Source organism: Ascaphus truei, chromosome 4 (genome assembly GCF_040206685.1).
Source record: "Ascaphus truei isolate aAscTru1 chromosome 4, aAscTru1.hap1, whole genome shotgun sequence".
Lineage (NCBI taxonomy): Eukaryota > Metazoa > Chordata > Amphibia > Anura > Ascaphidae > Ascaphus > Ascaphus truei.
The window spans coordinates 406,236,044-406,250,268 of record NC_134486.1 but is presented as its reverse complement, the minus strand read 5'-3'; the positions used below and the strand labels follow the sequence as shown (position 1 = coordinate 406,250,268).

The 14,225-nt window shown below is 40.3% G+C and overlaps 1 protein-coding gene and 1 long non-coding RNA gene across 4 annotated transcripts in view; both read left to right on the top strand.

Moving 5' to 3' along the window:
• LOC142493939 (squalene synthase-like) overlaps positions 1-14,225 on the top strand; it is a 92,127-nt gene that overhangs the window by 75,732 nt on the left and 2,170 nt on the right. For all 3 annotated transcript variants that reach the window (XM_075598713.1, XM_075598714.1, XM_075598712.1), the window contains 2 exons: positions 430-606; positions 1,694-1,846. In XM_075598713.1, the coding sequence (XP_075454828.1) occupies positions 430-606; positions 1,694-1,846 (330 nt within the window). The remainder of the gene's footprint in view (positions 1-429; positions 607-1,693; positions 1,847-14,225) is intronic.
• LOC142492209 (uncharacterized) lies at positions 8,072-11,025 on the top strand. The gene is made up of 4 exons (XR_012800811.1): positions 8,072-8,153; positions 9,169-9,191; positions 10,520-10,639; positions 10,836-11,025. It is a non-coding gene; the product is annotated as an uncharacterized LOC142492209 (long non-coding RNA).

The window sequence follows — 14,225 nt, the reverse complement described above, 5'->3', positions numbered from 1 at the left end:
AAGCATTTTCAAGGGGAGATATTGCCAACAATGTGTCTACATGTATCCAGTAATCAGGCATGATTCCTGGGTATATTTTTGGGATATCCAGCAACTCTGGAACTCGACTACCTAGCCACAATCTGACAACACTTTCTCCACAACCCCCCCTTGAAACTCATACCCCTCATACCCCAGCAATCCCTGCTTGCTGGCACTCCTGGAAAGGCAAAAACATACAAATTATTTATTGGCGCACATTTATACAGTATGCATGTACAATGGTTAGGCTCAAGAGCTGACACTCTCGAACCCCAATACATGGATCAGAGGTAACCAAACAGGCTTAAACCTTTATTGATAGCCTTGTTACCCACTCACCGTCACAATTATACAGTGTATGTTTTTTTTATTTATTGCTTTGTATTTTCCCCTCTCTCCCTACATAAGGTTTGGAGCAAGTATGCTAAGAAACTGTCAGACCTGGCAGAGCCAGAGAACACAGGTCCGGCTTTGCAATGCCTGAATGAACTAATCATGAACGCCCTGCATCACATCCCCGACGTCCTCAACTTCCTGTCCCGTGTTAAGAATCAAAATATATTTAGAGCCTTTGCTATTTCACAGGTATGGGCAATTTTCATAGATCCCAGCGTCATCAAATAAAAGAAGTGCCACAAATTTCCTCTTTGAAAAAAATAATCTCAGCACTGATACAAATCCATGCTACACAGACCAAATGATCACTTTTTAAATATCTCCGGCAAAGAACCCCAAGAGATTCCTGCGATTGAGAGAGAGTATTCCTACAGAGAGTTTAAATATATATTTAGGGGTATTACATATGTAACCCTCCCTGCCCGACTCTCTGGGAGTTTACATATGGGGAGACATCAGTGTCTCTTATATTAGATAAGCAGAAGGGCATTACCTTATTAGGGTGCTGGATTAGTGCGGCTGGCTGTTGATGTAGCGAAGAATGGAAATGATGGGCGCCAGGAACGTTTGTAGTACAAACAACACTCTTTATTTGCACCCCTTCTACTAGGGCTTCTCCCATTCATCACAGTACCCATATTTACAGATTACTTTGTTTCCTTTCAGATGTTTGTACTCTTATTTGTTGCATCCCCGGGTGGTCTTACTGAACTCCTTAGAGAGATGCAGACTCTTGGAGGTCTTTGCATTAACTGACCTGTCCCCATTCTGCATAACGTCTGTAACGCTCTCTCACTATGAGCCTCTTCTCGGACCCAGGCCCACTCAGTATCAGTAGTGGATCATATCCTGCTCCGGTTTCTGAAATGCCACTTCTAGACAGTATTAGGCCTGTGTGGACCTGCCTGTAGAGCAGGTACTGTTGAACTCTGGGATCCCATTATATATACATATATATCCGAATTATATACTGTATATATTCACAAGTTCGGATTTCGAACCCTGCAAACTTTGAAGTTGGCTTGGAATTTTGAGTCGGACTTCAGTAGTATAGTAATTCCGTATTTTATATACAGTACTACACTTTATAAAGCTAATCAGGTTGTAATAAGAAATGTGACTAGAACACCTCTGTGTTGGTGACTAGTGTTTACATTTTTCTTGTTGAAGTAGAGAGGACTTACTGTACGGCTTCTAAACATAGGGATTTAACTCTGTCTTAGATCGCAGGTAACATGGTGTAACTTGTTCTGACGGCCTCTTTCTCTGTTGTTAGGTTATGGCTATCGCCACACTATCCGCCTGCTGCAGCAACCAGCAGGTATTTAAAGGAGTGGTGAAGATCCGCAAAGGGCAAACGATCACCTTTATGATGGATGTCTCCAATCTACAGGCTGTCAAAGCCATCATGTACCAGTATGTCGAAGAGGTATGGAACGTTTGCAGATCTAGTGATAACACTGAATAGCTTCACTGCTGGAAGGCCATACACAAGAGTCATAAAACAGAGGATCTTCCAGCAGGGAACAATTTCATACAAGCAAATCTCCCAGATCTTGGGAAGCCGCCAAGTTCACCGTATTGAATCCTGGATCCTAGAAGTCTGCAGGCATTGGAAGGAGCCGTAGGATTTATATTTTGTACAGAAGGGGAAAAATAACAGATGGAGCGATATAGGCCCCTATTCAAGTGAATGGGCCAGTATGTCTTAGGTGATAGCACTGCTGAGTAGGTATGGGCTACAATCCATAAACCTGGGTACATGTTTTCAAAAGAGAACAGCAAACTTGGTAAACTGTAATCACCTACCTCTGGGCCGAAATGGCCGACGGCTAAATGGCTGCAGGCAAGTGTCCCTGTATGGCGAAATGTCCCTTTCCGACTCAAGGTGCCTACCTATATGTTTTTTTTCCTTCTTTGGCTTTATGAATGTCTTTCAAGAGTTAAAATAAATAAATAAATGGAAGGTCAGTTTCTACAAAGATACTCTTTCAAGTTTGTGTATTAGTATGCACTATAAAATCAAACACTTTAATGGATCGTTTCAATTACACAGACTAAGGGCCTCATGCAGTAAGCGTTGATAAGGGAAATATGGCCATTTTATAGCCAAAATTGGGTTTGAGATTCAGTAAGCGCCGATAAGTGCTTCATATCGCCAGGTTTCGGAGCCGATAATTTTGTTATGGCCAGTCGCCTGCCGATAAGCCTGTTTTCGACACTGATCGCCACTTTTTTAAATCGGCTGGATTCAACAAAAAAAAACAGCTTATCGGGGCTGATCGGCACTACGAAATTGAGATGTTATGGCCGATTTCTCCCGCCAACTAAAGTTGGCAGTTTGGACGGGAGAACGATCGCTAAGGCTGCCGGAACGGCACTTAGAAAAAAAAAATCTTCTGTACATCAATGGAAGTCAATGGAGCGGGGACGTATAACAGTATAGTACTGTTTACGTTTCATTGCTCACAATACAAGGGGGATTTGCATTACAGTGTGGGGGCATTCCCTGCATTGTGTCACAGCTGACGTGTCTTATTTGCATAACATTCGACTTTTACATGTTTTCAGCATTTGCGGGTCACATTACTCATCATGTGATGATGTGGCAAGGGAAAATACTATACTACACTCTTAAAGGACAACCTCACATCATATCACACATTTTACTCAACTCAGCGACAATTATTTACATGATGTCACACATGTCACACATGTCACTCATACACAGTATATTCATGTTCCTTTACATTACACAATGCTTGTAATGTGTCACGCATCTTTAAACCTTCATGTACATCTAAATTCTCATGTTTACATCTACGTTTGGGTCCTCCCTATTTTCATGACGTCACTTATTGGACGCTCAATCACATTGCATGTTTACATTGTAACCGTAGCATTACAAGCACTTCAACCTAACTTATACACACATGTACAGTAATTCATCATTGGGACACCTTGTAAACTCATTCTATAGCAACTATCCTCATTACACAAATGCATGCATATGCACACGACTATTCATTGTTGGCAACATGTGACAATAACATGGATAATTACACATGTTACACAAAACTTTTCCCACGTCAATCTCAGCCTTTTTGTCTCATTACATGACTGACTCTTGCGTTCAGAAGTTTTACATGCATTGCACATGCAACTATTTATTTGCAAGCAATGTTTGTACAAAGCTTCACGTCACATCATTGCCAAATATCATCATTCCCTGCAGAATACACACAACAAATACTTATAACAACAACTACACACAGCTTGCCACACAAGTACTTTATTATGTTAATGTAACACCTTGCATTTTACTATGTCACCTGACATCATCACATACCTATTTAAAGGACGCACATTACCTGCTCATTCACAGCTACTCATTTCAAAATGTTGCGAATGTTTAGGAGACGCAGGAACATTCTTTTCTATGACATGCTTGCTGATCAAGAGAATGATATAGGGCAAGGAAGGGACACACCGAGGGACAGTGACAGGGACAGTCACGCGGATACGACAGGGACAGGGAGAGGGACAGGCCGAGGGACAGGTAGAGGGACAGGAGATCAGAGGAGAAGACAGAGGAGACAAGTTGTGCCTCGTCCGCGTCTGTACAGGGAGAGAACCCTGTTAGATGGGATGAGTGAGGAGGAGATTGTTAGTCGCTATCGTTTGAGTTCAGCAGCAATCTTATCTCTTTATCAGGAGATAAGGGGAGATTTAGATTTTTTCACAGCCAGAGGTCGTGCAGTCCCTGGGCTTGTTAAAATGCTGTGCTCATTACATTATCTTGCTTCCGCGTCATACCAGACAACTGTGGGCATAGTGGGCGGGGTCTCGCAATCTACATTCTCGCGGGCCTTAACCCAGTTTCTCTATGCACTCAATAGACGCGCTAGGAATTATATTCATTTTCCTACAGAGGCAACAGAGTGGCTGGAAGTCAGGACTGGCTTTTATAATATAGCAGGGATACCATCTGTGCTGGGTGCAATCGATTGCACACATGTTGCTTTGATTGCACCTAGTCAGAGTGAGCATGTGTACCGCAATCGTAAGCACTACCATTCACTCAATGTACAGGTGGTATGTGATGCCACGATGAGGATAATGCATGTGGTACCCAAGTTCCCTGGTTCCAGTCACGATTCCTCTATCCTGAGGAGCTCTTCAGTCTTCCATGCGTTCGAAGAGGGACATTTTGAACCTGGTTGGCTGCTGGGTGAGTACACATTTACATGTTCTAACACAAAACATATTTGTATTTAGGAATGTTGGCATTGTACAATTTGATCACTAATGTCAGCTTATGTGTGCTCCATTCATTATAGGTGACTCAGGATACGGAATTAGGCCGTGGCTCTTGACTCCGGTGCTAAACCCTCAAACTGAAGCAGAGGAGAGGTACAATGCAGCCCATATATCTACAAGATCTGTTATAGAGAGGACATTTGGCCTACTCAAGACCAGGTTTAGGTGTCTGGACAGAACTGGTGGGGCTCTTCTATACAAGCCTCAAAAAGTGTCTGATATTATCCTTGCCTGTTGCATTTTGCACAATGTTGCACTCAGGCACAATGTACAGTCAGACCTAGCTGAGGCTTTGGTAGACGAGCATCCCACCCATGTAGCTGCTGAAAATGAACAAACAGCCAGTGGTGGCCAGACACGCCAGAATCTCATCAATTCATTTTTTTCTTGTAAGTACAAACTCATATGTTCCTAGTACTACTTTTATAGTTTAATTATGTTATATTAACAATAATGTTTCTTTATATAACCTTCTGTTAGGACACAGATGAATATGGGTTGCACACCTTTCTTTTCTCTGCTGTGTGCACAAAGGGATGTGGCACCGGTATGTTATTGTTGCACAGGTTATAGAATCCCTCTTCAATTGTACTTTAGTTGTGTGTATGTGAATACAACTTGGGTAACAAAGCAATAATATTTTAGCATTGTGTTATTCCTTATGCTAAGACAAAACACATATTATGCCCATACTCATTCATGCTTCTAGTATGCTTACATACAATGTTATTGGTGCAGTGTAACATGTACATCCAGATGATGTGTACACCAGGCTGATTTACATTTTGAATGTCATTAAATATACATGGTGTTGCACATTTAACACCAAATACACACTTTGATGTGTTCTTTACGGTACTGAAGATGGCATGTCAATGTTTGCAATTTATATATTGTTCCTTTGCATTATAGGTATATTTGCAGTATGACTGATCATGGTATGTATATTTGCTGACATCTCTCATAAGATGTGGCTACCTCAATCTTCCTATAATTATTTGAACTAAAAACCCAACATATTGGTTTAAACACAAATGTTACATATATGTACTTTCTGTATCATGTATATGCATTTAGCTACTCTTGAGGTTTCATGTGCATTGTATTACAAAATGATTACTCACATTTCATCACATTTTATGTATGTTTCCTTATAATTTCCATTAATGTAATATAGAGGTGTTTGGAGAAAAGGGGATAACTGTACTTATTTGTTTACTTACGGGAGCACATTCATCACTAGCATAGACACACTTTTTAAGACAACTGTTTGTGTCTCTATCAATTGGTGTAGGATCCATGTATAACACCGACAAATGATAACACCAGCTTTATTATGGTAGCTTATATCATCATATTGACTATACTATGTATTTTTAAACGATTAATAAACACCGTAAACTATAGTTAGTTAGGTTAATGAAATATACACAGAAACGTACTTCATAACATGATGGTGATGTCATATTCAGAACATCATGCATTGGAGGGGACCATAACATCTGGCCAGTAACATTATTTGCTACAGTCCCAAACCATTTTATCTACATACCCATGTAACAAGAGATTTTAAAAATAAATGGCTACTTGGTTGTAAGTGTCCTTTACATTGGGAGAAGGAGTGGCTCAGTGAGTAAAGACACACACTGGCACTGATAGTTTGAAGCAGGGGAGTCTGGTTCAATTCCCGGTGTGGGCTCCTTGTGACCTTGGCCAAGTCACTTTATCTCCCTGTGCCTCATGCGGCAAAAAAACATTTGTACGTTCCACGGGCCAGGGACCTCAGGCTGAAACATGTGTCTGTAAATCGCTGCGTACAACTAGCAGCCCTATACATGAACATGCTCATATTATTATTATTATTATTATTGTTACATAGTTTCGACAGTCATACGTTCCATTACACAATAGAATACACAAATGTGTTAGCAGAGTGGGAATGGTTGTTATATAAAAAACACACCATGTCATAAATTGTTAGTAGTCATTAAAGAACACTCAGGAAAAATTCAAGAGGCACTATTTTGCAACATCATTATGTTAATTAAGTGCTTATGCAATATAGGCATAAGGGTATCACTTTTTTAATTGTTTGTTAATAAGCGCTGCAAGCAATATAAAATTAGTTCCATATGTAGTATAGTAGTCGGTGGCTCCTCCTCACAATCATCTCATATAAAGGTAGACTCTTCTGAAATCATACATTGATCCGATTGTATCTTCCCCGACATCTCTGAAATACAGCAAACACATGATGGTCAAAGATGGCACCTTACTAGATATGTATCCGTGACAACGCGTTACGCAGCTCTATATGATTGTGTAGATACACACGTCAGTCACTTATATGTTAGAAGTAAAAGTGTTCATCAGTATGTAATGTTTCTTTAAATTTGTAGCAGGCATAACTATGTATATGAAGTGAACGTTGCCTGTATACTGAAAGATGTGCGCGCACATCTTAGTGTGCGCACGCACTTCACGCTTGGCTCCACTAACTGTTAGCGCATGCGCAAAACAAAGCGTACGTTGTGCGTTCAATACATGTTGAAAATACCAGTAAACATAACATCTTTCTTTCAAATACAATGAAGACGAAACTACATTCGTTCTAAACGAGTACATCTGTATTCTTTTTAAACAGACGTGTTTGAACACAAAGCACGGCCGATAACACAATGCGCAAATGCAATACGTGTGACGTCATGTTAAGCCAGCGTGAAACGCACGCTAACACTCCTCCCACTCAATTAACATTCGGCTAACGCTCAGGGTACGCCTACAAACACTGAGCCGCACGCATCACACACTGCAGTTACCGTTACTATAACAAAACATGACAGCCAATAGGCTTTGAGGCGCGCACGTCGCTTGGGGGCGGGACTTACATCCGTAATCCTTTTTAAGGACGCCTTGGCCCATGACAAGGGTCCCACGTCATACGTGGTGGACCCGGTTTTCAATGTTGTAGATGTTGCATGATAACAAAACAGGTATGTGTTAGAGTTATGGAAAAATGTTGCTAATATGTTTAAAGGGATAGGAAAGTACGTATATTTATTCCGTCAGCAATGTGTACTACTCTTTCAGGTTCTACTATATTCTATTAGGAAACAATTTGTTTGTGATCGCTACATGTTATGCAGTCTGCAATGTTACGCTGTATCCACGCATTGAAAGTGAAAATGGTGGTTACAAAAAAAAAAAAAATTTAAACGCAGAGTCAACGCATAACGATTGTTATATTTACCATTCTTCTAGAATTAACTCTTCGCCTGGCTGCAACTGGTCGCTCCAGAAATGCAAGGCATTTTCATCCACGCTTGACCCACCCGCTGAATCCAGTATGACACATATCTCCTCCAGGAAGCGCTCATAGGAATCGCCACTGCTTTCTTCAAATAATTGGTCGGGAGGTAGGTTCATTTCTTCGGGTTCCCATTCCAATGCATTTTCAGCTGAAAGGCTTGGTACATAATCATAGTACTTTTGTTCTTGTACAATGTGGGTTTCAGGAATGGAGGCTGCAGATATTGCAGCACGTATCGATTCAAACGGATCAGTAGTAGCGGATACATTGCTATTGCCATTAGGAATAAATATGCCTTTCACGACAATATAAGTGCCGTCTTTCAGGAGAAATTGTTTTTCCGGGGCAATCTTCCAGAAACCATAGGTGTGTTGTAGCTTATCCTGGTCACGTTCAAAAAAGTCATTACTTGATAAAGTGAATCTTATTGAGGAATTAAAATTCCGTGCATGCTTACGGTCTTGGTAATAAGGATATTTTGCTCGAATGAAATCATCGATTTGGCGTGTGCTTGCTTTCTGTCCGCGACTGTTCAAGATGGCTTCACAGATCATGTACTTATACCCTAAAAGGGGATTAATATTGTTAACGAATTCATCAGCCATGTCTGAGTAGCACAAAAGCTGTGTGCAGGTCTGTGTTATTTGCTCATCAAAATGAATGTGCTGAATGGCTAACAAACTCCTGTTTTTCCTTGTCAAGGTCAACAAAACTAACTACTTTGACTCCTTATTTCAAACGCCAATTGGATTTCTATGTATAATTGGGTTAACAGTTGTGGTTAGTGATATGGGACTGTGGGAGAAACATTTATCCTTCTTTTATCTCGTTTGTGAAAAACATCCCTAGACTTTGAATTCGTTCACATAGTGTTTTTTTGAAAACTAACAAAGACCACTGTGTGAAAATAGTTCTTAGCCAGGCATATCAGTAAAAACACACACCTGCAAAAAGAAATGTTTTTTCCCCGCTTACATTTCTGTGTGTATGTGAAAGTCTGGTTAACTCCCTGTCTGCATGAGTTTAAATACGTGTGTATATATATATATAAATATATCTCTCTTATAAAAATATATATATATATATTTATATATTATATTTTATTTTTTTTAATATTGCAGGAGTACACACAACATTGATGGCAGTAAGTATACCTTGTATGAAACCTATTTAAATGGTGAGAAACATGATTGAATTAAGTAATAAACATTTGTTTAAGCACAATACTGTTAGAGTCTCATACTTAGGATATTTCTCAAACATTAGGCCTGTATTATTAAAATAGTGTGTTTTCACAAGGAAGCATGAAGTGTATTAGTTTGTAAAATACATGTATACCAGTTTATATAGTACTATATATATATATATATATATATATATATATATATATATATATATATATATATATATAATATATATATACACACACACACACACACACACACACACACACACACACACACACACTCAGTGTGTGTGTGTGTGTGTGTGTGTGTGTGTGTGTGTGTGTATATATTATTATACATTGTGAGATGTTATTGAAACAAGAACACACAAATGATTAAAGGACAAAATTAGAATGCCCAAGCAAGGCAAAGGTAAGTAATAATTTACACATAATCCTGCTGTACACGTACAAGAAAGATGTTTGCAGTTACTTATGTGTTTTTATAATTGCATGTGACTAATATGCATATGCAATTCTTACATCAATTAACACACCCAAATGCAATGTTTTGCTGCAAAGTCAATGGCAGCTTCTCTAAACTTTGCAACTGGTTCCAGGTGGACCATTACTGAACAGACGATTAATACATCAATATTTATAACACTATTCATTAATTATGAGTGTTAACATTTCCAAAACTTCACGTGTACAAGAACATAGTTGAAAGTTTGGAAACAACACAGTCTTCAGCATACATACAATATTAATTAGCTAATGTGAAGTCAACAAAACAAGGCCAGAGACATATTGAGTGAATTATAACATTTATTTTTTTTGTTCCTTTTGTGAGCGAGTAACAGGCCTGCTTGTTGTCTCTTGCATTTTTTTTTTTCGTTTGCCACCAACTTTAGCCACAACAGAGCCACTTTGAGTGGCCTCTGGCACTTCACGGGCAGGGCTTGTGGGCAGTGACTCATCTACAGGGCTTGTGGGCAGTGACTCACCTACAGGGCTTGTGGGCAGTGACTCACCTACAGGGCTTTTGGGCAGTGACTCACCTACAGGGCTTTTGGGCAGTGACTCACCTACAGGGCTTTTGGGCAGTGACTGTTCACCTACAGGGCTTGTGGGCAGTGACTCACCTACAGGGCTTTTGGCCAGTGACTGTTCACCAACAGGGCTTGTGGGCAGTGACACATGTGAGCAAGTTGGTACACCGTGCACAACACATGGTTGGTCCGTTTCATCTTTCCTGGTCAGTACTAACTGCTTGTGCTGTTGTGTTTTTGTGGCCTCCTTTGTAGGTGTCAGCTGGTGATGTAGTACAGATGGCAGCGGTAGGATGTCGTCAGGAACCTGCACACCAATGTGTGCTACTTGACCGGTAACATTGGGACCTGGTGACTGAAGATCAGATGAATGTGGTGAGAAGTGGCCAGCATGTACTGATCCAGCCTGTGAGGTGTTGAATTGGGGTACATTAGTCATTCTCAAGTAATTAGCTTGGGTTTGCTGAACAACTAATGCTTCGAATGAGGTGTTGATTTTTTGCAACTGTTTAGGCACTTCAATGAAGACTCTGTGGAGATGTGCCAATTGTGATACTGTTTCTTCCTGCAGTCCAATCATCCTTTCCAGCACTGTCATCATGTCTGAATGGCGACGATTTTCTGCGTCCACTATTTTTCCCTCTGAAGCTACAATTGCATCGTATGTGGAAGTTGATGGACGATTTGGCGGTACAACAGTTTCTATTGGCACCTCTTCATGGTCACTTGATTGTATTTCAGTCTCTTCTGCGGCGTCATCCTCATCATACTCATCATCCTCATCACCATGATGTTCTAAAAAGAAATGTACACATTATTAAATGGCATGTTAATGTATGCTGTGTTACTATGTAATTGTACTGTGTCCTAAGTAACACCTAACATGTTAGCATACGTTTTATAACCTCACATTAAAAACTACCTTGACTTACGAATAATGTTTGGACTCAGTATGAAATATGAATGAATGAAAAGTTGCTCTAAACTCAGAAGTCCTACATGATAGTTCACATCACTAACACAATACATGTTGCCTTACACTTAATTTTCACTGACACTAAGTAATCCTATTTAAAGAAGATGTGCAAAACAAATAATGAACATGACAACATAACATATAGAAGAGCACATATTATATGGCCACCAACTGATACACTCACCTTCTAGTTGTGTTGAGCTGGCTGACCCAGGTGAAGACACTTGTTCCATCTCAGGTGACACATGTCCTCCAGGGGCAACTATATATAACAATAACATAAGTTTTACATTTACATGTGTAAATATTGAACAAACACTTATTGTATGTTCTGTATTTATGATTAACTAACAACATCAGTTCCTTAACCGAAAATGTGTGTGAAAGTGAACATAAATAGTTGTAATAACACTGTACATGCCTGTGTACTTAGAAGTTTTGAGTTCCCTAACATACAACATACTATGTTTCTGCAGTAATGCGTGAGGATAAATAGATTAAATTTGTACCTTAAAATCATATGTTGTGTAGTGATATCAGTATCATAATGTACATAACTATCATGAGATAACCATTCACAATGGTTATCATGAAGGTGGTCATATTGCAAAAAGTGTTGTTTTTGGTAGAGGATATGTGTGGTACATTAATCGAAGATGTGGCACACCTGAATGTGGCTGTGACTCAACAAGACAACACATGCAGTGTGTGATAATGTGTCTTTGATAGTAGTTCAACTATAGATATGAGTGAACTAATGTGTGACGTACGCTTTGATAAGTAATGAGTTGTTGGGGCATTTAGTAGCTAAAGTTAAGCTTTCAAATGAGTGTGATTAACTTCAGTTGTGCTAGTCAGGTTGTAAGAACGGTATTCCCTTCCCCAAAAAGCCTAATCAGCCACACCTTTCAATTACTTGAAACAGGTGAAAATGGTGTGAACTAAGTTGACCGTGAAATGAGGCTGTAATTAGTGTGTGTGCTGAACCCCACCCCCTCTGTTGAAGTGTATGCTGTGATGAGATATTAATTGCAGCTGCTTTAACACAATGGTAGATGAGCTAAGTAGTCATCTGCAGTGTTTAAGTTATGAAAACAATGACATACCATATTCTACGTGTGCCTCATTATGCTGTCTGTATATGACATAAAGCAAAAATGGACCTTTTCATAAGCAACTATAGATGTGTTAGTGCCAGTGATGTTTGTAGGCCGTTGCATGCAATTTCTTTGATGCATGCTTAAAATAGGCAGTAATGTCATGTTTGTCGGAGTAAAAGAAATAAAATACACAATAATATGATACATATTTCTGTTCTGTACCTGTAGCTACTAATAATTTCTCATTAACATGTGTTACACATGTGTACTACCCTGTTGTTCCCCATCTTCGCCCACCATCAATTGCTTCCACTGCAGCTATGCATTTTGGGAATTCACATGTAAATGAGCACGCAATGGCACGTGCTATATTAGTTACTGCTTTTAGTAGGACTACTACATATATGTCTATTTTGATATATATATATATATACAGAATCAGACATATACATATATAGATGCAGGTATGCTTATATTGTGAAGACAGTATAAAAAGCAGTGTAAATATGCAAAATAACTGTAAGCAAGGACACGCCTAGTACAGTAATATTTATCACCTGCTGGAAATTGTGAGGGATAAATTCCAATGTCACGGTCACCAGCCAAGCCTTCCACGACGACGGTAAGTAATTTTGGCCGAAGCAGCTCCTCCAATGGAGTCAATATGAGACGTTGTGGTGTGGGCCCACCTCCAGTGCCAGTAGCATGCACGCGTTGGTCTTGTATTTTCTTTTTCAATTTGGACCTAATATCATCAAATCTTTTCCGACAATGATACTTGTCCCTGACACGATTCCCACAGGCATTGACACCAATGACTATTGTGTCCCACATTTCTTTTTTGCTTGCTGCACTTGTCCGCCCTTGAAAAACATATAAAAGATATGAGGTAAATTAATAATAATATAAGCACCAGTTTCCTACACTGCTAGCTGTTCCAAGAGATATCAAACATGCTGTTTTATGTGTAATATGTGAAGCACATGAGCATTCACTACTAAACCTATACATGTAAGCAAGCTTGCATTCATATTGTATGCAGTTCTGGCAAATTGACCGCCTGTGTTTATTTGTCCTTGTAAGGCATGATAAAAAGCTGTGTTTCCACAATAATGAACATAGAAAGATATTGTGTACCCATATTTGCATATGAACAACACTCAGATGACCTAGGATCACATGTATTTGAATAATAAATGTAAAGGTACACTTACCTACTAAATGTCCATAGATACTGTCATAGTGCTCCAGAATGCCAGTGACAAGAGCTGTATTTTCCTGGTCATTGAAGCGAGGATTACGTGGCTTCTCCACACGTTTCTTCCGAGCAGGTTTAGGGTCAGAGCTTGGCTGGTGCTGACTGGACTCTCCTTCTTCCAATGGAAGAGCCTCCAAAAGCTGGCCACCAGCAAGCACGCCACCACCAGACACCCCATCAGCAACTGCGCCACCAGCAGCACTCCCAGCACCAGCACTCCCACTCCTAGCACCAGCACTCCCACTCCTAGCACCAGCACTCCCACTCCTAGCACCAGCACTCCCACTCCTAGCACCAGCACTCACACTCCTAGCACCAGCACTCACACTCCTAGAACCAGCACTCCCAGCACCAGCACTCCCACTCCCAGCAACAGCACTCCCACTCCCAACAACAGCACTCCCACTCCCAGCAACACCACTCGCAGCACCAGCACTCCCACTCCCAGCAACAGCACTCCCACTCCCAGCAACACCACTCGGTGCACCAGCAACATCACTCCCCTGAACAGAATGTTCACTCCGACGCGTACTCGCACGAGTAGCACTCCCACTCCCACCAGCATCACTCTTCCCACGCTTTGCGGGCATACTTCCAGCACTCACAAAAAACAGACAAGAAATGTAC